This window comes from Mustelus asterias, chromosome 3 (assembly GCF_964213995.1).
Source record: "Mustelus asterias chromosome 3, sMusAst1.hap1.1, whole genome shotgun sequence".
Classification (NCBI taxonomy): Eukaryota; Metazoa; Chordata; class Chondrichthyes; order Carcharhiniformes; family Triakidae; genus Mustelus; species Mustelus asterias.
Window position 1 is genome coordinate 16,192,019 of NC_135803.1, and position 26,648 is coordinate 16,218,666.

Sequence of the window (26,648 nt, forward strand, 5' to 3'; positions counted from 1 at the left end):
GAAGGGGGAGGAGGGTCGTGGCTGGCCCAGGAATGGACTGGGCGGGCCGTGATCGGGCTGTGTGGAGGGGTCGGGGTGTTGGGGGGGGGGGGGGGGGGCAGAAGCACTGTGGGGGTCCCAGGCTGGGCAGCAATCAAGCTGGCCAGCAAACTGCAGACTGACAGTGCGGCGTCACTGCGCATGCGCAGAGGCGCACTGGTTTCTGCTTCTCCAGTGGGAATAGGCCCCACCCCTTGAAATTTAATGATATTCACACTGGTGGCCTCTGCATTGCACAGAGCGTTGGGAGATTCTTGTCCGAAGTCCCACAGAGAAAACCAACGTGACGTATTCCAGTTTCCCCGTGAATTTAACACTTAGATTTTTCAGGAGAATTCCACCCAACGCTTCGAGTCCAGAAGACTCTTTTTTTTAGTGCTGCCATCAACTTTTAAGGAGATGAGTTTTTTTTTCCTGCAGCTTCTATTTTAATTTAGTTGATCATTCATCTGCTTATGCAAATCGGTTGCCAACCTTTGTGCATAAAACAAAAGTGACTGCACTTTAAAAGTACTTTTTGGCTGCAAAAGGTTTGAGAAGCCCTGAGGGCTTAAGAAGTGCTCTATAAATGCAAATTCAAACCAAATCCATGATTATTTTAATGTATGATGCTGTCAAACATCACGGGTAACTTTCTGAACATCAAATAATGTATCCTTTAAGTATCATTGAATCCCTACTGTGCAGAAGGAGGCCATTCGGCCCATCAAGTCTGCACTGACTCTTTGACAGAATATCTTACCCAGGCCCTCACCCCTATCCCCATAACCCCACACACTTACCATGGCTAATCTATTTAACCTGCACATCTCTGGCCTGAGAAGTAACGGAGTACCTGAGGAAACTCACGCAGACATATGGAGAATGTGCAGGCTCCACACAGACAGTCACCCAAGGCTGGAATCGAACCCAGGTTCCTGGTGCTGTGAGGCAGCAGTGCCAACCACTGCGCCACCGTGGTTAATTTAAATTTTCTCTCAGGCATTTTGCTCTCAACAAAGAACAAAGAAAATTACAGCACAGGGACAGGCCCTTCGGCCCTCCAAGCCTGCACCGACCATGCTGCCCGACTTAACTAAAACCCCCTACCCTTCCGGGGACCATATCCCTCTATTCCCATCCTATTCATGTATTTGTCAAGACACCCCTTAGAAGTCATTACCATATCCGCTTCCACTACCTCCCCCGGCAACGAGTTCCAGGCACCCACCATCCCCTGTGTAAAAAATCTGCCTCATACATCTCCTTTAAACCTTGCCCCTCGCACCTTAAACCTATGCCCCCTAGTAATTGACTCTTCCACCCTGGGAAAAAGCTTCCGACTATCCACTCTGTCCATGCCTCTCAAACCTTGTCGACTTCTATCAGGTCGCTCCTCAACCTCCGTCGTTCATCGCTCCTCAACCTCCGTCCTCCATTGAGAACAAACCAAGTTTCTTCAACCTCTCCTCATAGCTAATGCCCTCCATACCAGGCAACATCCTGGTAAACCTTTTTTGTACCCTCTCCAAAGCCTCCACATCCTTCTGGCAGTGTGGCGAGCAGAATTGAACACTATATTCCAAGTGCGGTCTAACTAAGGTTCTATAAAGCTGCAACATGACTTGCCAATTTTTAAACTCAATGCCCCAGCTGGTGAAGGCAAGCATGCCATATGACTTCTTGACTACCTTCTCCACCTGCGTTGCCACTTTCAGTGACTTGTGTACCTGTACACCCAGATCCCTTTGTCTATCAATACTCTTAAGGGTTCTGCCATTTACTGTATATTTCCTATCTATATTAGACCTTCCAAAATGCATTACCTCATATTTGTCTGGATTAAACTCCATCTGTCATCTCTCCGTCCAAGTCTCCAACTGATCTATATCCTGCTGTATCCTCTGATGGTCCTCATCGCTATCCGCAAATCCAACAACCTTTGTGTCGTCCGCAAACTTACTAATCAAACCAGTTACATTTTCCTCCAAATCATTTATATATATTACAAATAGCAAAGGTCCCAGCACTGATCCCTGAGGAACGCCACTTGTCACAGCCCTCCATTCAGAAACGCACCCTTCAACTGCTACCCTCTGTCTTCTTTGACCGAGCCAGTTTTGTATCCACCTTGCCAGCTCACCTCTGATCCCATGCGACTTCACCTTCTGCACCAGTCTGCCATGAGGGACCTTGTCAAAGGCTTTACTGAAGTCCATGGAGACAACATCCACTGCCCTGCCCTCATCAATCATCTTTGAAAAACTCGATCAAGTTCGTGAGACACGACCTCCCTTTCACAAAACCATGTTGCCTCTCACTAACACATCCACTTATTTCCAAGTGGGAATAAATCCTGTCTCAAAGAATCCTCTCCAATAATTTCCCTACCACTGATGTAAGGTTCACCGGCCTGTAATTCTCAATTCTCTTTACCTTTACATAGAAAGGAAGTGGACAACGGAGTTTTGTAAGAACAGCAACCTTCACACTTTTGGGATGAATTGGGACTTTGTCTACTCCACTCCCATAATTTCATTAGAAATTTGACTGAAACCTCCTTTAGACATGTAAATGTCACTGAATTTCCACAGGTTATAGCGGTGACGCAAAGGAAACTCTGAGGAACCCTTCATTTTTCTCAGAGGTTGCCCAACCAGAGATGGAAGGAAACCAGACATGGAAGGAAACCAGAGCTCCGGGCTTGAATTCGAGGGTAGGCCTTGCAGGCCAAATTTCCTGCCTCGAGATGACTTGACCTTGGTGGTCATCTGGAATTGGTCAACATGCAGTAAGCATCAGAGGATATTGAAAAGAGGGAATCAGAAGACTTTGCCCTTGAGAGTGGGGTTGAGAAACTTATCAGCCATAGAATCATAGAATAGAATCATTGAAACCCTACAGTGCAGAAGGAGGCCATTCAGCCCATTGAGTTTGCACTGACCATAATGCCATCCAGGCCCTATCCCCGTAACCCCATTTATTTACCCTGCTAGTCCTCCTGACATTAAGGGGCAATTTAGCATGGCCAATCAACCTAACCTACACATCTTTGGACTGTGGGAGGAAACCCACGCAGACACGGGGAGAACATGTAGACTCTGCACAGACTGTAACCCGAGGCTGGAATTGAACCCAGTCCCTGACGCTGTGAGGCAACAGTGCTAACCACTGTGCCACCGTGCCTCTCTATTGAATGGTGGAGCAGATTCAGTGGGCCGAATGGTCTAATTCTGCTCCGATATCTTATGGTCTTCACTCAATCGGCAGTTCTCTTCTCCATTTGTGCTGTCTAGCTCAGTTATAACTAGATCAGCTGACATCTCCCTGTCTTCTCCCGAGAATGTGATTCGCCCAACTAACCTTTGCTATCATATTTTGTTCTGAGAATGAATTATTGCAGAATCAGTCAATCTTTTTGGAAAACTACTCAGGACTGGCAAAGGCAAAAATGGTTCATTCTTGGAATGGGCTCATTTACCCTTGAGATCATGGCGTTAGGCTGCCAGACCCCAACACAATTCACACCTGTTGAGGAGGAACTTCTGCACACAAAGGGTTGCGAATCTGTGGAATTCCCTGCCCAGTGAAGCAGTTGAGGCTACCTCATTGATAGTTTTTAAGGCAAGGGTAGATAAATGTTTGAACAGTAAAGGAATTAAGGGTTATGGTGAGCGGGCGGGTAAGTGGAACTGAGTCCACAAAAAGATCAGCCATGATCTTATTGAATGGCGGAGCAGGCTAGAGGGGCCAGATGGCCTACTCCTGCTCCTAGTTCTTATGTTCTTATGTCATGTTCTTTACGCAAAACAGTTCAGATATCCGATGCTAAGATCACTGTTTCCATTACTTTATTTGTTGTTTCTTCCAGTGAAATTGCTAATATCTATGTACACCTGTAAAAATGCAGTATAGAAATTACAACGTTTTAATGGCACATTCAACCAACCACATATTAGAACATCATTCAGCTTCAAACTAAAACCAGTCAAACTTTCCATGCTTCAGTACTGAAAACAGTCCCGGAATACCTAGCTCCTGTTGCCTTTGGAGAGAAACGCAGACTCATTTGCTTATTCATATTTTTGGAGGTTTTATCAACACATGGCCTCAGTCAACTGATAGCATCCACCACATTTTTTAATTTTTAAACCATGGTCATTGGGAATACAGAGTGGGAAATTCAGCTCAGGGTCACTCAATTGTTCATATTCACAGTAACAAATGCCTGTTTATGCTAAAATTATGGAAGGTTCACCGGATAAAGTAGCTCCCATTTTCCATTCTCCCTCTGCCTTCATGTTCGAGGCAAGAACTGAATAGCCAGAACAAAGCCGCCACTCACTCCTCCCCGCTCGATTCTTCGAATACCCAGTGCGGCCGGCTCTGCACTGGGATGTGAGGGGAGTCTCCTAACATAGATACTCTCTCACTTCTTTCTAAGGAGTGATTCCTTCTGCATCCCGTGCATGTAGGACAGCCGATGATTAAAAGTGAGGTTATTGTGCCTGCCTGAGGCCTTTTGGGGTTGGCATAATATGACTTTGTATTTCAGCAGCTGTTAAGTCAATGGCTAAAAATACCCTCCTCACACCACACCCGAGCAAGAATCCTGCAAGTTCTTGACCCTACGGCATACTCAGGACCACAGCAGCCGTTAGCTTATCTCTCACTTCAAAGCATTTCATTTCATATTTGGCGCAACAACGTCCTAAGTAGCTTCCATACACACGGAATATTAAACATACTTCACACACCCATGTTTGGGGGTTCAAGTCAGGTGAAAACTAATATTTCCTTTTGCACAGATTTTTTTTAATTTTTTTGTAAGATAATGCCAATGGCACGATTTATTTTCATAGATCTGCAGAAATTATAAAAGGCAAAATACTTCAATGCATTAATCTCTTCAATATTGCAAGACTGTATGATATAGAAATCTCAGTGAATCCATTCTTAATTCCTTTCGATATAAGATACAATACGTGTGTTCATTTAAATAGAATGTGCTTCAGCCTGGAGTTACATGCGACCATAGCCCTACGGACAGAAACAGAGTAACAATATTATATTTGTTTTATTATTTTTCTCAAAATGAAGGCATAATTTCAGTTAAAGCAAATCTAACAGGATGTCACTGGGATGCTAATTAGCAAAAGTTTGGAACACCAGTGGAGATTACATCACATTTGGTGTCATTTTAACAAAGCCACCGTAGTAATTTATTAGTGTCACAAGTGGGCTTACATTAACACTGCAATGAAGTCACTGTGAAAATCCCCTAGTTGCCACACTCCGACGCCTGTTCGGGTACACTGAGGGAGAATTTAGCATGTCCAATGCACCTAACCAGCATGTCTTTCGGAACGTGAGAGGAAACCGGAGCACCCGGAGGAAACCCACGCAGACATGGGGAGAACATGCAGACGCCACAGCTGGGAATTGAACCCGAGTCCCTGGTGCTGTGAGGCAGCGGTGCTAACCACTGTACCATCGTGTTGCCCCAAAACGATAGAAATTAATTTTCTACGTAACTTTAAAATCTCCAGATGAACACGTAGTTTCGTTTCAGCAAGTTATCACATAAAAAATTCAAACATCTAAACATGCCAGGACAAGTCTAACTAATTGCAGACACAGTTCATAGAACCATTGAATTCCTACAGTCCAGAAGGAGGCCAATTAGCCCATCGAGTCTGCACCGACCACAATCCCACCCTAACACGTAACCCCATGCATTTACTCTGCTAATCCCCCTGACACTAACGCTGGGATTCTACCACCCCGACTGCCACAAAATCGGAATGGGCGAGGAGCGGACAACGGAAATGTCCGTTGACTGCGGGCGGGAATTTCCGGTCTCCCTCGAGCGGGGCCGTAAAATCCCGCCCTAAGGGTCAATTTAACATGGCCAATCCATCTAACCTGTACATCTTTCGGACTGTGGGAGGAACCCAGAGCACCCGGAGGAACGCACGCAAGCACGAGGAGAACATGCAAACTCCATATAGACAATTCCAAGACTGGAATTGAACCGGGACTCCTGGTGATGTGAGGCAGCAGTGCTAGTCACTGTGCCACCGCGCCACCCTGTGTCACTGTGCTGCCCTGTGCCACAGAGCTGCCCTGTGCCACCATGCCACTCCTAGCTGGGTGCCCGGTTGCAACAAATTATAACTCATTGTCAAGACATTTTGTTGAAGCTTTTCATCTTGCACTCATTAGGACAATCACAAGAATACCAATGTCAGGGGAAACAACAGCTTTATATTGCATGAGAAGAGAGACCTGATTGGATGACAAATGGACTCTGATTGGTAGAGGCATTGCCAAGGAAGATGCACCAGCTGATGGGGACTGTTAGTTAACGGCCAAGCATTGTTTGAAATTAAACCAGTCAGCTTAACTCTGGTTGGTCAATGTCTTGCCCTGAGAAATAAACCAACAAGTGGCTAGCTCTTATTTTGTATAGCTGAAACAGGTGCAATATGTGTACATGTTCTTTCTGTCTGCAAAAAACAAGGCCCTGTGCATTAATATATGTAATATTTTGCAGACAAAAAAAACATGTATACACATTGCACCTGTTTCAGCTAGACCTTGGTCCTTTTAAACAGTTTCTGCACTGGCCAAGGCCTTTGTACAGCCACACAACATCAGTGGGAGCACCAAGAGCAGCCAGGCTGAGGTTGTGGTGCAGTCCAGACAATGACTCACATTGTCAAGGAGAGTCCAAAGATTAAACTTGAAGGCGGTCTTAAAGAACTCTAACTAGCTGCTGACACGGCTATTGCTTGGCTTTTTAACAATGCACATGCTAACCAAAATAAGTAATAATTCCACCACTTTCCCAATCGTTATTTTACTTGCTCTACGTCATTTAAATTTAAATTATATTTCCTGTTTATAGTTCAGTCTCCAGATGCTTCGATCTGACTGGTGAAAAGCCTCTCCTTTGCCTGCTATGATGCCACAGATCTCCTGTAGGGGGGTGGCTGAAGATGGTTTAGTAGAAATCTCCATTGATAAGCGCAGCTTGCAAGGGGAATAGCAAGTAGCATTTCTTTAGCACTGAATTGAAGGTTACACCGGTTCATGGACTCCCAAGAGACATGCCCTTTTTGCAACCTTGTAGAGTCCATGAGCTATGTCTATGTTGAATGTCATCGGCTGCACACCCTTTTTAGTTACCTCAAAAACCTTTGTTTATTTTTTTATTTGCGCTTCAGTCCCATGCTCCTGATCTATGGACACCTGGTGCAAAGGGGGGCAGGAAAGGTGGCGAACCTTCTCATGAACCTGCTCCTGGGTCTGGCTAAATTTGCCATAAACAGGACCAGGCAGCGGGCAACCGAGGGGGTAATCCGACCTGACTGTCTGTCTCTCTACCGTGGCTACATTCGCGGCCGGGTGTCTCTGGAGAGGGAGCATGTGGTGTCCGAGGGCACTGTTGAGGCCTTCCGTGCCCGCTGGGCACCGCAGGGACTGGGGTGCATTATCAACTCCTTTAATCACATTTGAGTTTGATGTTTTAAGTTTCATTTCTACTTTGTCTTTTGTTTCGGGCCTGTCCCTTCTTTCTGGGGACTGCCCCTTTTGATTTGTCCCTCAGTTAGTTTAATTTAGTTTAATTGTTTTGCCAAAAAGATTGACAGCAACATCTGAGCCATTATCTTTCTGCTACAAGTTAACGTTACCCATTCACCTCTCATGACTGAGTTCAGAATGATTTTACTTGTGGCATTATATTACTGGTCCTGATATGCCATAATAGTACAAGAGATTGTCAAGTGAAATGAGGCTATTCAGCCCACTGAGCTATCTCTTGCCACAGATGATGCAGAATTGGGTCCAAGGAGGTTAGCTCATTCTATTTAATTTTCTCAGACAAAGTTCTTCATAATACTCACGTATCCACAGACATATCGAGCAAGGCACCAGAAAATGTATCTGCCCCTCAATCCCACTCATAGAATCCCTACAATGCAGAAGGAGGCCATTTGGCCCATCGAGTCTGCACCGACCACAATCCCACCCAGGCCCTATCCCCATAACCCCACTTATTTACTCTGCCAGTCCCTCTGACATTAAGGGATAATTTAGGATGACCAATCAACCTAACTGCACACCTTTGGACTTTGGGAGGAAACCGGGAGCACCCGGAGGAAACCCACGCAGACACGGGGAGAATATGCAAACTCCACACAGACAGTGACCCAAGGCCGGAATTGAACCCAGGTCCCTGGCACTGTGAGGCAGCAGTGCTAACCACTGTGCCACCGTAGGGGGATTTTTGATGTTGTGACAAGTCAAATCCTCTCTAAACATTTTCATTATTTGTTAATTTCAATCTTGGCATTTTAAACATATTTGGTATGGCTATGCTACATGATATCTTAAAGGGAATCGCATGGTACTGCATGGTACTGCATGGTACCTTCCAGGTTGCGATATAGCTGCCTATGTGCATAAATTGCAGGAACTGCGAGTGATGAGTTTAGTGACTGCCAAGCCTACTCTCTGACACTGCAAGTTCTCTTTTACAAGTATGGAGTCTCATTGCTCCAGATTTTAGTTGTTGTTGCTGGAGATTTTTAAAAGAAATAGTTATTTTCTACTTTTTCTTCCTATATCTTTTCTCTCCCCTCTCTCTTACTTCCATCTTTCTCTGTCATTTTCTGCACTGAATTTGACATTGAATTGACTAACTCTTCCTAGTTTGGAATCTGCAAGTCTCATTAAGCATTCTTCAGTCTGGTTAGTTAAGGAAATGCACAGTTGTTTGAACAGCTCCCAGATCTAATGTGGAGACTAAAATGGATTGCAATCACACCAAGGTCCAATGCAAAATCCCACAGAAGATTTGTGCGCACATGTAAGTGTAATGAGGGGAATCCAACACTGAGCTCCATAAGGAGCTATCAAGCTAAATGGCCAAACAAGATCATAGAATCCCTACAGTACAGAAGGAGGCCATTCGGCCCACTGAGTCTGTAGCGACCACATTCCCACCCAGACCCTATTCCCATAACCCCACTCATTTACCCCTGACACTAAGGTTCAATTTAGCATGGCCAATCAACTTAACCCGCATATCTTTGAAGTGTGGGAGGCAACCGGAGCACCCAGAGGAAACCCACGCAGACACGTGGAGAACGTGCAAACTCCACAGACAGTGACCCAAGCCGGGAATCAAACCCGGGTTCCTGGCACTGTGAGGCAGCAGTACTAACCACTGTGCCACTGTGCCACCCACCCCCTTGGACTTCTAAGCCAGGGCAGCCACAGCTAAAACATAAAGGTGGCAGGACATTGAGTGATTCTTATATCCGCAAGTACAAAAAAAGAGTAATTTGCTTTGTCGTGTTTCTCAGCGATTAACCGCAAGTAATGTTATGGCTGATATGTTACAGGTTCAAGCCTGAATCATTACCCTATGACCAAGATTGTCATTACATGGTCAATATACAAGTCTGAAGGCCGTTAAGGCGTGTTGAGGGACACTTTTAGAGAGAGTTTGAACTTGTGCTGAATACCTTCAAACAGTTAGAATCTTTGCAGAACATTCCAAACAGAATGTTGACGAGTAGGGCGACACAAATAATGAACTGAACGGCACTGGTAACAAGCAAGATGGAGAACAGCCGGACATGCCAGGGGATCACGTTTTCAGGTTCCAGACACTTGATCCATAAATTGGGATCATTCAGGTAATTCCTGTCAAAGAAACATATTAAATACGGTCTCAAATCTATACATAAATAAGTCATGATGGTTAAAACATGCTGGTCAAAAGAGCATTTTTGAAAAATGAAATTTGGCAATAATTTCCAATCCTAAAAATTTACCATTTAAAACTCAGTTAATAAAAACATAGAACCGTACAGCACAGGAACAGGCCCTTCGGCCCACGATGTTGTGCCGAACATGACACCAAATTAAACTAATCCCTTCTGCTTGCCCTTGGTCCATATTCCTCTCTTCCTTCCATATTCATGCACTCATCTAAAAGCCCCTTAAACCCCCCTTATCATATCTGCCTCCACCACACCCCTGGCAGTGTGTTCCAGACACCTATCACTCTTTGTGTAAAAAACTTGCCCCTCACATCTCCTTTGAACTTTCCCCTCTCACCTTCAGTGCATGCCCCCTAGTATTAGACATTTCAACTCTGGGAAAAAGATTCTGACTGTCAAACCCTATCTATGCCTCTCATAATTTTATGGACTTCTATCAGGTCTCCCCTCAGCCTCCGCCGCTCCAGAGAAAACAACCCTAGTTGTCCAGCCTCTCCTTTTACCTCATACCCAAGCAACCTGGTAAACCTCTTCTGCACCCTCTCCAAAGCCTCCACATCCTTCCTGTAATGTGGCGACCAGAATTGAACGCAATACGCTAAGTGCGGCCTAACCAAAATTTTATAAAGCTGCGACATGACATCCTGGCTCTTGTACTCAGTGCCCCGACCAACAAAGGCATGCATGCCATATGCCTTCTTTATCACCCTGTCTACTCGTGTGGCCATATCGCGGCATGATGGTTAAAATACGCTGCTCTAAAGATCATTTTTGAAAAATGGAATTCAGCAATAATTTCTAATCCTAAAAATGTACCATTTAAGACTAAGATAATGGGAACATATATTGTTACATTAAGATTGCTATTGAAGATACAAACTTCATGCGTCCATTCTCAGTTGAAACCAATTCACTTATTTACCAGAAAGCTAAACTGAAGCACGGCTCTTTTTCTTACCCCTTGTTAAAAGGATGTCTCCATTCTCCCAACTGTGTTACGCGGCATAATGGACCAACGTCTAATGCCACAGATGACACAATGAAGCCATATGCAGATCCAAGCACTCCGACCACGGTGAAAATTAGAGTGCATATCTAGAACAGGACAGGAGAGAAAAGAAAATTAACCTCTTAAAGGGTGTAAAGCAATAACATGCACATTGGTAATGCGATGAAAAGGAAAACTTCAAGGATACAGAAGCAAACAAGGAAGATGTGGTTATGTCACTGGAATAGTAATGCAGAGACCTTAAGGGGAGGCGATGGCCTAGTGGTATTATCGCTCGACTATTAATCCAGAAACTCAGCTAATGTTCTGGGGACCCGGGTTCGAATCCCGCCACGGCAGATGGTGGAATTTGAATTCAATAAAAATATCTGGAATTAAGAATCTACTGATGACCATGAGACCATTGTCGATTGTCAGAAAAACCCATGCTTTAGGGAAGGAAATATATCGCCGTTCCTTCCCAGTCGCTGGGTCAAAACCCTGGAATTCCCTCCCTGACAGTATTGTTGGTCAATCCACGGCACGTGGACTGCAGCGATTCAAGAAGGCAGCTCACCACCACCTTCTCAAGGGCAACTAGGGATGGGCAATAAATGTTGGCCCAGCCAGCGACGCCCATGTCACAGGAATGAATAAAAAAAAAGAAAGTTATGGGTTTAAATCCAATTCAGAACACAAAAATCTAGGCTGACGATCTACTGTAGTACCGAGGGAAAGCTGCACTTTCTGACGTGCTGACTTTTGGAGATGTTAAACCAAGGTCCTCTCTGCTCTCCCAGGTGGGTGTAAAAGCTTCTAAGACATGGGGCAGGATCTTCTGGCCACGCTCGCCCTCAAGATCGGAAAATCCCACCCGAGGTCAACGGACCTTTGCATGGTCCTGTCATACCTGTGGCGGACAGGACAGGGAAGTTCTGCCCATAATTTTGAAGGTGAGAATGGGAGCTCTCCACCGTGTCCTGATCAATCCTTATCGCTCAATCAACAGCACATGGAATGATTGTTGTGTCATTATTATGTTGCCTTTTGTGTGAGTTTGCTGTGCACACATTAGCTTCTGTGTTTCCTACGTTACAACAGTGATTTCATTTCAAAAGTACTTCGTTGGCTGCAAAACACTTTGGGATACTGCGTGGTTGTGGAAGGGGCTATATAAAAGCAAGTCTTTTCATCCAAACACAGGAGTTCAATCCCAACATGCCAGCTGGGGAAATAAAATTCAGTTATTCTTTTATTCATTCACGGGATGTGAGCATTGCTGGTTATGGGCAAGGTTGGTTGGAGAGAGATGGTCTTGGATGGCGGGGTCAGTGTTGTTGACGTTGGGGCCCTGGGGGTTGATTTGAGGGCGCTGGGCAAAGGAGGGAACAGTCACAGTCAGAGGCGGGGAGTGGGATGTGGTAGGTTGGCAGCTCCAGGTGATAGTCAGCCGAAGGTTTCATGGAGTGATGGTTGAGGGGGTTGGGGGTTGGGGGGGGGGGATCACTGCAGCAGACTACACAGGTGGCTAGGATAATGGATGGGTTAGAGTGGCTGTGGGGATGGTAACAGGTGTTGACTCTGAGGGGAGGGAGTGGAAGTGGGTCGTGATAGGGGTCCGGGCAGAGAGGGAAGGCTCAAGTGTGACAGAAGGGAGAGGAGTGGAGATAGTGAGTGGGTGAAAGATGGTGGGGGGAGGTTGCTGGGTGACAGTGGAGTTGGTAGGAGTTGGTGAAGCGAGCCTGAAAGCTAACACCCACCATTTTTCCAGAAACAACAATGCATCAGTGTTGATTTACAACAGTGATACCTCGAAGGGGGAAGAGGGTCTTTTTAGGCAGGTGGAGTTCAAGGTTGGCAAAATTGGCCGAATAAAGGAAGACCCTAATAATCATGATGTAACTGGATGATAACCATGCTCAGTTGTGTTCTCCTCTCTATGGCGAAGGCCACATTCAGCAGGTTTGTTTCCGACTCTTGGCTCACATGACATCAGGGTTCCACCATGGTGAGGCGCTGCACTTCACTATGTGCTATTTGCCAATTGCTGCTGTCAGAGGCAGGAAGAGGAGAGGGAGGGAGGCGGGCATCTCCAAAGGCCATGACTGGTGGACGATAGCCAACCCCTGACTCCAAACCTTCATCCTCCCCACTGAGTGGGCTTGGTTGACAAGGGCTTAGGTGGTTAATCTTTCTCTGGTGCCAAGGGAATGAATGGTCTCTCTATAGAGTCTCAAGATTCATGGAGGCATGCGGAATAGTATCAAAGGGAGGCTTCCCACACATGGCTCTCATCCTCCCGGCCAAACAGCAATGTCTCCTTGTCCAGTTATGGACCAGACGCTCCTCCAGGTTGTCCTTCACCTGGAAGGGCTGGGGTGGGGATGCCATGTCTAGACAGAGGCCAGGCACAGGATTTAGCTCTGGCTTGGCGGCTCTGAGTGGAGGCAAACCTGTAAAGAATATGCTCACATTTATTTCATTCATTCACAGATTATCTGAGGAGTAGATGATGCAGGCTCTAGGCAACCCTGCCTTTATACTGGCTCTCGTCCAGATGAGAAGGAGGAGGGCCTGTTGTGAGTTGGCACAGGGCCAGGAGGAGCAAGGGCTTGAGTAGCAAGAGGCAGCAGGGCCTCTGGAAGGTCAGGACGTTGGTGAACAGTGTCCATCTCAACAGCTAGCAATGGACTGATCACGGTTTATTGCAGGCTGTGGAGTTATCAAACAGATGAGCAAAAGGTGATGCCTGGGGAACCTTTGAATGTCATAGAATGTGGTTGCACATTCTCTCCTTGTCTGTGTGGGTTTCCTCCGGGTGTTCTGGTTTCCCCCCACACTCCAATGATGTGCAGGTTGGGTGACTTGGCCATGCTAAATTGCCCCTTGGTGTCCCAAGATGTGCAGGTTAGGTGGATTAGCCAGGGCAAATGTGAGGGGTTACGGGGATAGGGCCAGGGTGGAATGCTCTGTCAGAGAGTTGGTGCAGACCCAATGGGCTGAATGGCCTCCTTCTGCACTGTAGGGATTCTATGAATCCCATGCCCATGGTGGAATGCAGCAGATTATTCATCCTCTTGTGACACTGTTGGCTGTTTCTGTGCTGGACCCCAATGCGCAGACCACCACGGCAACCTCTGCCCTAGCCACTGTGGTCAGAGAGGAGCGCCTCCTGCTGCCCTCCCTGCAAAGCAGCACCTTCTGCCTTCCTGGACAATCTGGAGGAGAGACTCCAGGGAGCCAGCCACATGTTGCTTTATTTTCTGAAACCTCCTGGCAGAATCCGGAGCTCTCAGCGTACGGTGAGAAAATGGCTGTCTGGGTGCCCTTTGGAGATTGTGCCCGGACCATGAGGTACAGGCAGAGATGGCAAATTCTTGCCCACCCCTGCCATGAGATTTGCTGTGCTTGTTACGAATATCTAGGCAATAAGCTGAACAGCACAAGATTGTACATGGTCAGCTGGCCTGCATCCCCACCCCCCTGTCAGCAATCATTCCAAATCCCCGCCCGCCATCAAACTTTGACTTCAGGTTAGAAGGTTCCGCCTGTAGTGACCATGAAACCATTGGGTTGCTGTCAATCTCATCTGGTTGACCATTCAGGGAAGGAAATCTGCCATCCTTACTTGGTCATTGAGTCATAGAGTTATAGAGGTTTACAGCATGGAAACAGGCCCTTCGGCCCAACCTGTCCATGCTGTCCTTTTTGTTAAACCCCTAACCTAGTCCCAATTGCCCGCGTTTGGCCCATATCCCTCTATACCCACCTTACCCATGTAACTATCTAAATGCTTTTTAAAAGACAAAATTGTACCCGCCTCTACTACTACCTCTGGCAGCTTGTCCCAGATACTCACCACCCTCTGTGTGAAAAAATTGCCCCTCTGGACCCTTTTGTATCTCTTCCCTCTCACCTTAAACCTATGCCCTCTAGTTTTAAACTCCCCTACCTTTGGGAAAAGATATTGACTATCTAGCTGATCTGTGCCCCTCATTATTTTATAGACCTGTATAAGATCACCCCTCAGCCTTCTACGCTCCAGAGAAAAAAGTCCCAGTCTATCCAGCCTCTCCTTATAACTCAAACGACCAAGTCTCGGTAGCATCCCAGTAAATCTTTCCTGCACTCTTTCTAGTTTAATAATATCCTTTCTATAATAGGGTGACAAGAACTGCACACAGTATTCCAAGTGTGGCCTTACCAATGTCTTGTACAACTTCCCAAGACATCCCAACTCCTGTATTCTGGTTTACAAGTGACTCCAGACCCACAGCAAGGAAGTTGACCCTTAACTGTCCTCTGAAATGTCCCGGTGAGATATTCAATGATTCAACACCAACTTCTCAAGTACCATGAGGCTTGGACCATAAAAATCAATCAATTAAGTTTATGTGTCAGTGTCACAAGTCAGCTTACATTAACACTGTAATGAAGTTACTGTGAGAATCTCCTAGTTGCCACACTCCGGCGCCTGTTCAGGTACACTGAGGGAGAATTTAGCATGGCCAATGCATCTAACCCGCAAAGCTTTGGAGTGCAAGGAAGAAACCAGAGCACCCGGAGGAAACCCACGCAGACACGGGGAGAACGTGCAGACTCCGCACAGACAGTGACCCAAGCCGGGAATCGAACCCAGGTCTTTGGTGTTGTGAGACAGCAGTTCTAACCACTGTGCCCCCATGCTGCCCCACAGTGGTCGTTTGATAGTTACAGAACTTGAGTATTGCCAGAAAAAGCCATTTTGTCAAAGATTTTCATCTTTCACTCATCAGAACAATCACAAGAATATCAGTGTCGGGGAAACAACAATTTTACACACTATGAGAAGAGAGCGCTGATTGGTTGGTAAGTGGAAACTGATTGGTCTAGGCGTTGTCATTGAAACAAATAAGTGAAGGGGGGACAAAGAGTCACTGCAAGGAGTTGAATGGAATCATTGGACAATTAACTTGTCATCAGAATCTGGAAGTGACTCTTCCATAATACTTCAACCATCCACCATTCCTAATACAATTTTCAGAATTGTTTTGGTCTCATCATTCCTTTGTTGGGGAAGCATTTCTTAGGCTCTATTTCCTTTTGTCTCAATCTTTACCATCACTTGGTTACAGCAAAGGTAAAAAGTTTATCTGAGGTTAGAATTAGAGCCAGCTCATTCAAATGTGAAGTCAGGAAGCACCGTGTCACACAGAGGTCAGGGGGAAAATGGAACACTCCTCACTGTGCATCCCACCAACCAGCAGCTAAATTGTGCTTAGGCTGGGAGATGGGAGGGAGCTGTGGGGGAAGGTGGTTGGGGGTCAATTGAAAATTCAAAACTGGGATAGATCAATTTATGTTCGGCAAGGGTAGCACGGGGGGCACAGTGGTTAGCACTGCTGCCTCGCAGCGCCATGGATCTGGGTTCGATTCCCAGCTTGGGTCACTGTCTGTGTGGAGTTTGTACATTCTCCCTTGTGTCTGCGTGGGTTTCCTCCGGGTGCTCCGGTTTCCTCCCACAGTCCAAAGATGTGCGGGTTAGGTTGATTGGACATGCTAAAAATTGTCCTTAGTGTCCTGAGATGTGTAGGTTAGAGGGATTAGTGGGTAAATATGTAGGGATATGGGGGTAGGGCTTGGGTGGGATTGTGGTCGGTGCAGACTCGATGGGCCGAATGGCCTCTTTCTGTACTGTATGATTTCTATGATATCCTGTACTCCAGGCAGCATCCTGGAAAACCACTTCTGCACAGTCTCCATGGGCTCCACATCCTTCCTGTAATGTGGCGAACAGAATTGAATGCAACACTCTAAGTGCGGCCTAACCAAAGTTTTATAAAGCTACGATGTAACATCCTGACTCTTGTAGTCAATGCCCCAACCAATGAAGGCAAGCATGCCACATGCTTGCCATGCCGCCCATTCTAGAGCCAACTGTTCTAGAATACCACTGAATGCCTTCTAGGTCACTTCAGTTAAGAGTTAGCTGCATTGCAAGAGACAGACTAGGTAAGGATGACAAAGTTTCTTCCCTAGAGGACATTAGTGAACCAGATGGGGTCTTTAATAGTAATCCTGTAATTGAATATAAATTCATTAGTCATTATGGTGGAGTTTTGAACTCATATCTCTGAATCATTAGCTCAGGCCTCTGGATTACTCATCCAGTAAGAGAACCATCATATTATTATACCCCCATCCCTTGCACGTCCCTCTGTTTTTCTTTTAGATTCATAGATGTTTACAGCACAGAAGGCGGCTATTTGGCCCATCATGTCTCACCAATCAACAAAGATCTGACTACACCAACCCCAGCGCTGGGCCCATGACCCTGGAGGTTATGGCAGCTTCTTTCTCGCCACTCCCTTCTATAACTTTGGATCTCTTTACTTCCTTTCCCTGGTTTCTGCAGCAAACTCTTTTACATTTTTGGGTCCAGGTCACTCATTCAGAACATTCTCCAAGATCTTTAGAAGCCAACTCCCAATTTCTCTAAATCTTTTCTGTGCCTTTCGTCATTAATTCTCAGTCTTTGTGAGAAAAGGGGACAGCATGGACAGAATTCTGGTTGACTGATCAGAAACAGAAAGCTAGTATTAATGGCCCTTGCTGGTATTGGAGTAAGTTTGGAAGTGGAAAATCTTTGGTTCAATACTGGACCCACATTAATTTTTGACACTTCTAGAAAATAGAGCGCATAATATTGATGCTGAATATTTTGGTCACTTTTTTTTCATTCATGGGACACAGGTTTCACTGGCAAGGCCAGCATTTATTGCCTATCTCTAATTGCTCTTGAACTGATTGGCTTTCCGGGCCATTTTAGAGGGGCATTTAAGAGTCAACCACATTGCTGTGGGTCTGGGGTCACATGTTAGCCAGATCAGGTTAGGATGGTAGATTTCCTTCCCTAAAGGACATTAGTGAACCAGATGGGCCCAGAGGCCAAGTGCGGCCCATCTGGGTCCTGAGTGTGGCCCACAATACATTTTATTGACTGTTGTCCATGCACAGAATTGTCACATTCCACTGATTTTGATCAGTGTAGTTTTTTTCCGACCAGTCTGACTGAAGTGATTCGCACATAAAGCAAGGGTAAGTGAGGTGAGATGCGTGCTGACTGCTCACAACATTGACTGTGAGAGCCGTGCGCTCCCTCTGTGTCCAAAGTGTCAATATTTCTTTTGTTTTTACCATTTGGATTTGATGGTAATTCTATTAATATATGTGTGGTCAAATATTTTCTATAACTTGTTCTGAAATATTCGGCGTGTACTAAATGTATTTAATCTTATTCACGGGGTCATGGTTAGTGAACAAGCCTGATTTCAAACTTGCGGCCCACTGGGATGAAGGACAGCCACTCATGCAGCCCACTCACTAGCCTAGGTTGCCCATCACTGCTTTATTCTGTGACTCGGTACCTGAAGGAATGCTTCCGACACTGGGAGTAGAAGAGTTATAACTACAGCACAATGTTGACATAGGGACGGTGGTTCAAAGAATGCCTTTAAAGCAAAGCTTATTTATTTGTCACAAGTAGGCTTACATCAACACTGCAATGAAGTTACTGTGAAAATCCCCCAGTTGCCACACTCCGGCGCCTGTTTGGGAGAATTTAGCATGGCCAATGCACCTAACCAGCATTTCTTTGAAACTGGAGCACCCGGAGGAAACCCACGCTGACACAAGGAGAACGTGCAGACTCCACACAGACAGTGACCCAAGCCGGGAATCGAACTCGGGTCCCTGGCGCTGTGAGGCAGCAGTGCTAACCACTGTGCCACCGTGCCTTGCACCATAACTTATATGATTAGTGTTCGGTTCTAACATTATCAGAAATCACTGTAGAAGGGCATCAGCGTGGTACGTTGAAACTCCAAGATAATGTATTGAAAGCGGAGAGATCCCCTCAGTCTCAGCTGTGTGAGAGTAGAACTAAGTGCTTTTTCACGGGAAAGGGGGAAAATTGGATAGCCATGTGCACATCTTAATATTCTATTGGAAGAGGCTAAAAGCTCAGTGAACTCCCTACAATCTCAGCGGAGAATAATACTTGGGGATTGGGGGAGAAGATGGATGGAAATAAATAAAAGTTATCATCAAACAATTGCAATATAAAGCTTTCTGCTTGTATTCCTTACCGGAAAGTTTCTGATACATGGTTTGCACCTACAGATTTCCGGGCAGTTACAGAAGCATTTGCAGACTTCACCAACAGCACTGAGGCATGCACAAAGGAGTGAGCATTTCCAAAAGTTTTCGCAGCACGTCTTGCAATCGCAGTTGGGACAGCAGTTGCAGGCTGGGCAACCACCACAGGGTTTGCACTTACAGTCAGGACAGCAGTTGCAGGGTGGGCAATCACCGCAGGGTTTGCACTTACAGTCGGGGCAGCAGTTGCAGGCTGGGCAATCACCGCAGGGTTTGCACTTACAGTCGGGGCAGCAGTTGCAGGCTGGGCAATCACCGCAGGGTCTGCACTTACAGTCGGGGCAGCATTTGCACTGTTTGCATTCACAGGTGGGACAGCGTCGGCAGGTCGGGCACTCACGGCAGTTTTGGCAGTTACAAGTCTCGCAGGGCCTGCATGGTGGGCACTCACAGAGGCGCTTGCAATCGCAGGACTCGCAGGGCATGCACTCCCCGCAGGCACGGCATTCCGGGCACTCGCAGGTGGTGCAAGGTTTGCATTTCTGACAATCACGGCAACGCGGGCACTCGCAGTTGGCACAGGCTTGGCACGGAGCGCAGTCACGGCAGGGTCTGCAGTTGCAGACGGGACAAGGTTCACACGTCTGGCACCTCCGACAGTACGGACAGTCGCATGTTGGGCAAACACCGCAGGGGGGACAGTCAGGGCATTGCTGGCATCGACAGGTCTGACAACACAGTGGTGGGCATTGACAGGAGTCACAGCAGTCGGTGCAATCATTTGTATCCCAAAATTCCAAGAATACCCAGGCAGGGAAGATCATCTATAGCCGTAAAAAAGAGACAATAACATTGTATTATATTATGCATTATTAGCTATTCATCTCCACTTTCTTCTTTGCAAGTTATTTTTATCTTTCTTTAAGAATTCACCCTCCCTTTGCCAAACAAAATTCATTGCTGAAGGCGCAAGAAAGGGCAAGTGATCCGCTACTAGGTTCTCTGTCAATGGGGCCCCTGACTGGCTGTTCAGGGAAAAAACACAAGAACAAATGTAATCTCTTTCCTTTGGTTAAGATAAATGAATAATAATTATCAGCCAATAGATAAGCTCAGCAACTGCAGGCCAGTCAGTTTAACTTAATTGGTGGGGAAATCTCTGAACACAATAATTATGGAAAAGATTAATAGTCACATGGACAAATGTGAGTTAGAATCATAGAATCCCAATGGTGCAGAAGAGGCCATTCGGACCATCGAGTCTGCACCAGCTTACTGACAGAGTATCTCCCCCCCCTGCCCTATCCCTGTAGCCCCACACATTACGGCACGGTGACACAGTGGTTAGCACTGCTGCCTCACAGCACCAGGGACTCGGGTTCAATTCCGGCCTTGGGTGACTGCCTGCATGGAGTTTGCACATTCTCCCCGTGTTTGCGTGGGTTTCCTCCGGGTGCTCCAGTTTCCTCCCGCAAAGATGTGGGAGGAAGTCCAAAGATATGCGGGTTAGGTTGATTGGCCATGTTAAATTGACCCAAGTGTCAGAGGGATTAGCTGTGTAAATACATGGGATTATGGGGATTGGATTTGGGTGGGACTGTGGTCAGTGCAGACTCGATAGGGCAAATGGCCTCCGCCTGCACTGCAGGGATTCTATTAAAGGAAAACCAGCGGTGATTTCTGAAGAGAAAATCATGTTTGATTAACTTGCTCAATTTCTTTGGAGAGGGTTAATGAGGGCAATGCTGTTGATGCGGTGTACCTGGACTTCCAAAAAACATTTGATACAATGCCGCATGACAGACTTACCAGCAAAGTTGTGGCTTAAGGAGAAAAAGAATCAGTAGCCACATGGGCACAGAATTGTCTGAGTGACGGGGAACAGAGTTGTGGTTAGTGGATGTTTTTTAGGCTTGGAGGAAGGTTTGTAGGCACAGTGGCACAGTGGTTAGCACTGCTGCCTCACAGTGCCAGGGACCTGCGTTCGATTCCTGGCTTGGGGCATTGTCTGCGTGGAGTTTGTACATTCTCCTTGTGTCTGCGTGGGTTTCCTCCGGTTGCTCCGGTTTCCTTCCACATCCCAAAGATGTGCGAGTTAGGTTGATTGGCAATGATAAATTGACCCTTAGTGTCAGGGGGGACTAGCAGGATAAATAGGTGGGGCTACGGGGATAGGGGCTGGATGGGATTGTGTTCGGTGCAGACACGATGGGCCGAATGGCCTCCTTCTGCACTGTAGGGATTCTATGTAGCGAAACGGAGTAGGATTTTGACTGTATGGGGAACAAAATTTATTTTCGAGTCAAATGGAAGTTTCTCATGTCAATGACTTAACTCTCACCAATAGGTGATTCCGAATGTAAAGTCAAACATCGTTATGAAGAGAGAACAGTTGAGGTGAACCAACAAGTGAAATGCTTTTTAATTGCATCATTGTATTAAACATTTCTTGTGAAGTATTAATCCTGCGACTTTCTCTGCAAGCCCCAAAACTTCCCAAGCTGTGAATGATCTCCACTGCGTACAAAAGCAGAGAGCAGGTGAATCAATAGTTTTTTGTCAGACAAGGGTGCTAAGTGTTACTGATCAGGTTTACAGTTCAGTCGTGATCTAACTGAATAGTGGAACAGGTTTGAAGGAACTAAATAGCCTACTCATGTTCTCATTGTTACATGTTCCTATGCATGCTGTTCTGAGATGTCCTTCAAGGCTGTTTCAAGGCAGTTATCAGGAGAATATTGAAAAGGGGCTGAAATTATTCTTCTGATTCTCTCTTCCTCCCTGTCATCGTTGCAATCAACATGGACAAGCCATTTATGATAGTGTCACCGTTAGTTTCCTAAGCTGAACTTTCGACCCCATATCCCATCCATCACAAAGCCCACCAATTTTTCCCTCCATAATATCATTCATTTGCTGTTGAAGCCCTCATTCGAATGTGGTTGCTTCCAAATTCATCTATTATACTGTTTTCCTGGTTGGCCTCCCATGCTAGTAAACTTGGAGTTATCCAAACCTCTGCTGTCCAAATCCTATCTTGTACTAAATCCTCCTTTACCTATTACCCCTCTCCTCGCAGGTCTATCTATGTTGGCCTTTTAATTGGTTGATTTGGTGTCTCTGCATGGAGTTTCCAATGGGGACCTCTGCACAGTTTCATACTGTGGAGATATATTCATTGACAACTGGATTGTGACTATCGGACATTGGTGTAGTGGTATTGTCTTTCGAGTAGTAATCCAGCGTAACCCAGAATAATGTTCAGGGAACCTGGGTTCAAATCCCACCATGGCCAGATAGTGAAATTTGAATTTAATAAAAATCTGAACTTGAAGGTCTAAAGATGACCATGGCCTTGATCTAACCGGCACCGGTTTTACCGGTGAAATTGGGGCGGGCGAGGCTCACAGAACGGCATTCTCCATTGGCCGCAGGCGCAATCTTACGAGCCTCGGGCGGGTGTGGGGGTAAAATTACGGCCCATTAAACCATTGTCGATTGTCGGGAAAACCCATCTGGTTCACTAACGCCCTTTAGGGAAGGAAATCTGCTGTCCTTACCCGGTCAGGCCTACATGTGACTCTAGAGCCACAGCAATGTGGTTGACTCTTAAACGCCCTCGGGGATGGGTAATAAATGCTGGCCCAGCCAGAGACACCCACTTCCATGAACAAATTAAAAGAGATCACTTTGGACCCTTATGTCAATGTATCAGCAATTGCAATTTTTTTTGGCAATTACATTTTTAAAATAATTGCATTTAAAGACAAGATGATCGTTGGCTGAACCTCCAAAACAGAATAGATGGAATTAGCTGGGTGTGAGGATCTCTAAATAGATTGTTACTCTACTGAGCTGGATGGAGAATTAACCTGCTAGAGGTAAAGAACAAACTGTTTTAATCCTTCCCCCGGCCGACCATTATATACTATTAATGGGATTAACACCTTACTGCTACTGGGAAAATGATTTTACTTCAGTCAATTGAGGCAAGATTTACATTCAGTTCTGCAAAGCAAATAGGCAGTGTTCACACACAGGTCTGCCTTAATTGATAGAATATTCCGAAAGATCAGAAAAAGGCTTGCATTCACATAACGCTTGATCTTGTCTTTCAAGGACGGCACGGTGGCACAGTGGTTAGCACTGCTGCCTCACAGCTCCAGGGACCTGGGTTTGATCCCCAGCTTGGGTCACTGTCTGCATGAAGTTGCACGTTCGCCCCGTGTCTGTGTGGGTTTCCTCCAGGTGCTCAGGTTTCCTCCTGCAGTCCCAAAATGCACAAGTTTGGTGCATTGGCCATGCTAAATTGTCCCTTAGTCTCCTGGGATGCGTAGGTTAGAGGGATTAGCGGGGTAAATATGTGGGGTTACGGAGATAGGGCCTAGGTGGGATTGTTGTTGGTGCAGGCTGGATGGGCCGAATGGACTGTAGGATTTGTAAAAAAAAATCTCGCAAACCTTCATTCGCAATGAGTAAGTGCTAATACAAAAGCAAAATATTGCAGATGCTGGAATCTGAATTGGGAATGCTGGAAGTATCAGCAGATCAGGCAGCATCTGTGGAGAGAGAAACATTTGGGTTCTAAAAGGTTAACTCTGTTTCTCTCTTCACGGATGCTGCCTGACCTGCTAAGTATTTCCAGCTTTCTCTGTTTTTATTATATTTTTAAAAATGTACTTGCTATTATTATGTGGAAAAGAATGCAGCAAGTCTGCACACAACAAAAGTGCTGTGCATAGTCAAACCTTTTCAAAATTACAAGTATAGCTTTCTAAAAGAAAACTGCAGCTTTCGGAACGACCGCCACCCGACACCAATTTTACTTACCAAAATTCCAGAACCAATAACCCCTCCCAAATACCACACGGTTGATGATACGTTCTTCTTAGCATATCGTGTGTCACCATTTGGGAAAAAGAGCAATACATTCACGCAGAAACCGAGGATAGCTAATGCAAGGAGTATTACGCCGAGACATCTTGCAGTCGTTCCAGAGCATAGAAACATGGTTTCTGGTCAACTTTGGCTCCAGAACTTCCGCCTCACAGCCCGTGAGCCTTGCTGTGTTGGAAGACTTCTTCTCAACCTCTGGCGGCGAAGCGTGTGTGGGGGTGGACAGTCATGATGCAAGCTCTAGCCGAAGGAGACTTCTTTGCACACCATGATAGCGACTGTGGTGACCTTCGTTCAGCATCAACTGAGGTAGGCTGGCCACAGTGAAGGCACTCAGCTCTTTATGACACCACAAAAACTTCTCCGACGTCATAGCAGCTCTTTGACATCATAAAGCAGCTTAACTGCCTCAAGTGTTTAAGGTAAAGGTGCTAATGTGATGAACGCCATTACTGATAACACTGTCTTCACCAAAGTATTTCGGCAAACCTTTTCTCAGTTAGTTACAATTGACGTGGTGATGCAAGTTGCCTCGGAACGCCGCGCTGCTAAGCTTGCATGTGACATCACAATGAAAATTATGCATATACCTTCTGCTTCTCTTCCCTTCCCAAATAAACAAAAAAGGTTTGTCAAAAACTTTTAAAATTATATATATGTACATATATAAGGACAGAGCCCCTATCATTGTAGAATATGCACTGGATAGTTTTGAGGCTAAGCTCCAACGGGGATGAAATTCCCCTATCTGTGAAGGGGAGAGAATTGCGGGGCTTAGGGGAAATAGCAAGAAAGCTTAAAGTTTATTTACTAGTGCCACAAGTAGGCTTACATTAATGCTGCAATGAAGTTATTGTGAAAATCCCCTAGTCGCCACACTTCGGCGCCTGTTCGGTACACTGAGGGAGAATTTAGCATGGCCAATGCACCTAACCAGCACGTCATTTGGACTGCGGGAGGAAATCGGAGCACCCGGAGGAAACCCACACAGACACGGGGAGAACTGTTAGAACAAAAGCCAATTAGAAAGTGGTACTAATTGGGTAGCTCTCTCAAAGGGCTAGCACAGGCACAGTGGGCTGACTGGCCTCTTTCTGCAAGGGGTCAGCCTGTGCCGGTCCAACAAGGATACCAACTTCATGGGTTAATCAATGCTTCTGTTAAAATAGCAAATGGAGGATTTTGATACAACCTGAGCATAGAAAACATCCCACTACACAATGCAAGTGCTGCACTGTTTGAGGTGCTGTCTTTAGCTTGCGATGCTAAACCATGGGCCGCACCTGCTACCTCAGGTAGACACAAGAGACCCCTTGGCACTATTTCCGAGAAGAACAGGGGAATTATCCACAGTGTCCTGGCCAATATTTATCCCTTAGCTAATATCATTAAAATAGATCACCTAGTGATAGTAACGCTGTTGTTTTGTGTGAGCCTGCATTGGGCAAATGGGCTGTTACATTTCCTATAATGCAACAGTAGCTACACTTTAAAAGTACCTGATTGGTTGTAAGGCATATTAATGTGATTGGTGACTATGAGTGTTGGATCATCTTTCAGCGACAACGATAGAGAGAACAGGAATGCAGAAGGAGACAAGGTGCTGACAGGATCCAATTATATACCTGCACTTCCTGTTAGCAAGATGTAATGGAGCAATGGATAAATGGATGATTTGAAACTATGAGTTTTACCAAAGTTCCCAAAGCACTGGGTGAAGATCTAAGAGCTGGACAGAAGCAAGAGGCATGGAATTTCTTTGCCGTCAACAGAGCCATGGGTAAGATTTGTGTTCAAAACAGGCAAATGTTAACAATGAAAATATTAACCTGGGACACAGAATGGACACCGGTGGGATTTAAGTACAAGTATGAAATGAGATGCTAGGGACTCATTGAACAGCCTACACCTTAACATGTTGTGAGGAGAATCATAGAATGATACAGCACAGAAGGAGGCCATTTGGCCCATTGCATTTGTGCCAGCTATTTGAAAAGCAATCCAATTAGTCCCCATGCACTTTCCCCATAGCCCTGTAAATTTTTTACAAGCCTTTGTAATTGATTCCTTTGGTTAAGGGCAAACGGGCATTTGTCCAACGTAGGTGGCCACCTGGGATAAGCATGGACAGTGTAAATAGTAGGCCCGTTCTTACAATTAAATAACAATACCCACTGAAACTTAGTGTAAAGGGTCGAGTTGGATGTTGCGTAGGAGTTAGGCTGTAGTTCAGCTGAGAAACTGCAAAATTGGGGGGGGGGTTACACTGTCACCACTGGCGGGAGGGTGTAATTACGGCGTGACATGTTTACATAGGCAGTTTCACTTACAAATGTGAGATTGGAACTCCTTGTGGAAACAAGTGAAAACAAAACAACAAAAAGCAAAACTTGGAGACAGGGTATGGACATTAACATTAAAAATATGTGACAGATATGTGTACAGGAACTCATGACTACTTCAAATATTTAGAGCAGTCTCCTCCTCAAAATTCCAAGAAACCTCAGGAACTTGCCACTGTGGGAGAATCCAACTCACAGAGCATTCTTCTTATGTGAGTATATTTTTTGATTTTGATTTGATTTGATTTGATTTATTATTGTCACATGTATTAATATACATTGGTAAGTTTGCGACGACACGAAGGTTGGTGGGGTTGTGGATAGTCTGGAGGGATGTCAGAAGTTACAGAGGGACATAGATAGGATACAAGACTGGGCAGAGAAATGGCAGATGGACGTCAACCCAGATAAATGCATAGTGGTCCATTTTGGCAGGTCAAATGGGATGAAGGAGTACAATATTAAGGGAAA

General features: G+C 45.7%; 2 protein-coding genes across 5 annotated transcripts in view; one reads left to right on the forward strand and one right to left on the reverse strand.

The window, feature by feature from the left end:
• The window catches only part of LOC144487309 (glutathione hydrolase-like YwrD proenzyme), a 101,764-nt gene that overhangs the window by 17,892 nt on the left and 57,224 nt on the right, over positions 1 to 26,648 (forward strand). For 2 of the 4 annotated variants that reach the window (XM_078205416.1, XM_078205390.1), the window contains exons 2-4: positions 9,432 to 9,728; positions 11,604 to 11,756; positions 25,396 to 26,389. The gene's annotated coding sequence lies outside the window, so the exon portion shown is untranslated. The remainder of the gene's footprint in view (positions 1 to 9,431; positions 9,729 to 11,603; positions 11,757 to 25,395; positions 26,390 to 26,648) is intronic. The other 2 variants (XM_078205411.1, XM_078205398.1) reach the window with 2 other exon arrangements.
• LOC144487343 (uncharacterized) lies at positions 4,821 to 25,827 on the reverse strand. Its single transcript, XM_078205430.1, has 5 exons — positions 23,770 to 25,827; positions 18,930 to 19,763; positions 10,774 to 10,910; positions 9,555 to 9,735; positions 4,821 to 5,058 (listed from the first exon to the last, which is right to left on the reverse strand). Exons 1-5 carry the CDS (start codon positions 23,947 to 23,949, stop codon positions 5,041 to 5,043), a joined length of 1,350 nt encoding a protein of 449 aa, XP_078061556.1. The 5' UTR covers positions 23,950 to 25,827; the 3' UTR covers positions 4,821 to 5,040.

What these genes read in the sequence shown, in the direction of transcription:
- LOC144487343 (XM_078205430.1), bottom strand. Translation starts at nt 23,949, where the DNA reads ATGTTTCTATGCTCTGGAACGACTGCAAGATGTCTCGGCGTAATACTC. An exon ending in CATGTATCAGAAACTTTCCG is followed by an intron (nt 10,911 to 18,929) that starts GTAAGGAATACA and finishes GTCCTGTTCTAG; the next exon opens with ATATGCACTCTAATTTTCAC. An exon ending in AGACATCCTTTTAACAAGGG is followed by an intron (nt 9,736 to 10,773) that starts GTAAGAAAAAGA and finishes TTTCTTTGACAG; the next exon opens with GAATTACCTGAATGATCCCA.